The sequence below is a fragment of the Phaethon lepturus genome, unplaced genomic scaffold, assembly GCF_000687285.1.
Source record: "Phaethon lepturus isolate BGI_N335 unplaced genomic scaffold, ASM68728v1 scaffold23710, whole genome shotgun sequence".
Taxonomy (NCBI): Eukaryota; Metazoa; Chordata; class Aves; order Phaethontiformes; family Phaethontidae; genus Phaethon; species Phaethon lepturus.
The window spans coordinates 1-1,443 of NW_010510110.1; the positions used below are offsets into that span (position 1 = coordinate 1).

General features: G+C 55.8%; 1 protein-coding gene across 1 annotated transcript; it reads left to right on the forward strand.

Moving 5' to 3' along the window:
• Positions 1-3: 3 nt before the first annotated feature.
• On the forward strand, positions 4-1,016 carry LOC104615972 (G-protein coupled receptor 12-like; the record flags this gene model as incomplete). Its single annotated transcript, XM_010296029.1, has 2 exons — positions 4-233; positions 284-1,016. Coding segments are annotated over 2 exons (963 nt in total), but the record flags the coding sequence as incomplete, so codon positions are not given.
• Positions 1,017-1,443: the final 427 nt, after the last annotated feature.

Below are 1,443 nucleotides of genomic sequence, written 5' to 3' on the forward strand. Positions count from 1 at the left end.
AACTCCAGCCGAGGGCCCCAAGGCTCACTCGCGGCCAGGAACGGCAGCGGCAGCTCCTTGGACCTGGAGTCCGTGGTGCAACCCCTCGCCTTGAACCCCTGGGATGTTGTCCTCTGCATCTCCGGGACCATTATCTCCTGCGAGAATGCCATCGTGGTGGTGGTCATCTTCTACACCCCGGCTTTCCGGGCTCCTATGTTCCTCCTCATCGGCAGCTTGGCCACGGCCGACCTCCTGGCTGGGGTGGGGTTGGTCCTGCATTTCGCCTTTGTCTACTTGCTCCCCTGGCTGGGTTGGGGTTGATCCTGCATTTCGCCTTTGTCTACTTCGTCCCGTCGGAGGCGGTCAGCCTGCTCACGGTGGGGCTCCTGGTCACCTCCTTCACGGCCAGCGTCAGCAGCTTGCTGACCATCACCATCGACCGCTACCTCTCCCTCTACAACGCCCTGACCTACTACTCGGAGAGGACGGTCACCAGGACTTACATCATGTTGATCCTCACCTGGGGAGCCTCCATCTGCTACGGGCTCCTGCCCATCACGGGCTGGAACTGCCTGAAGGAGCCCTCCACCTGCAGCATCGTCAAGCCCCTGACGAAGAACCACCTCATCATCCTCTCCGTCTCCTTCTTCATGGTCTTCGCGGTGATGCTCCAGCTCTACGTGCAGATCTGTAAGATCGTCTGCCGGCATGCCCACCAGATCGCCGTCCAGAGACATTTCCTGGCCAGTTCCCACTATGTCACCACCCGAAAAGGCATCGCCACCTTGGCCGTCATCCTGGGCACCTTCGCTTCGTGCTGGCTGCCCTTCGCCATTTACTGTCTCCTGGGGGATTACAGCTACCCGGCCCTCTACACCTACGTCACCCTCCTCCCTGCCACCTACAACTCCATGATCAACCCCGTCATTTACGCCTTCAGGAACCAGGAGATCCAGAAAGTGCTGTGGGCCGTGTGCTGCGGGTGCTTCTCCTCCGCCGTGCCCTTCCGGTCCCGCTCCCCCAGTGACGTCTGACACGTGTGTCGTCGTCGTCCCCAGCCTCTCGGCACCTTTCACTTACCCACTGCGGTTGGGGATTTTCCTTTTTTTTTTTTTTCCCCTTGTAATTCCCAGAGACACGTCGCAGGAGCTCTTGGAAACCAGCAGCTCTTCCCAGCCCCATCCCTTTGGGCACAACCCCTTCTTTTCCTCTATTTTTCCACTTTTCAAAGTTACAGGAGAGAAAAACGTATTTTTTATCCATAAGATAATCTATATTTATGTGCGTGCGTGAGAGAGAGAGGGGGGAGATCCTCATATTTTCTTTAAAACTATTTATGACGCTTTATTTTTTTAAGAGGGGGGCGATACCGGGAATATTTGCTCCCCCGTTGCTTTTTTACAGCCTCGTTATTTACCTCAGATAGTTAAGATATATTTTGTACATTTAGGGGGAAGGGGA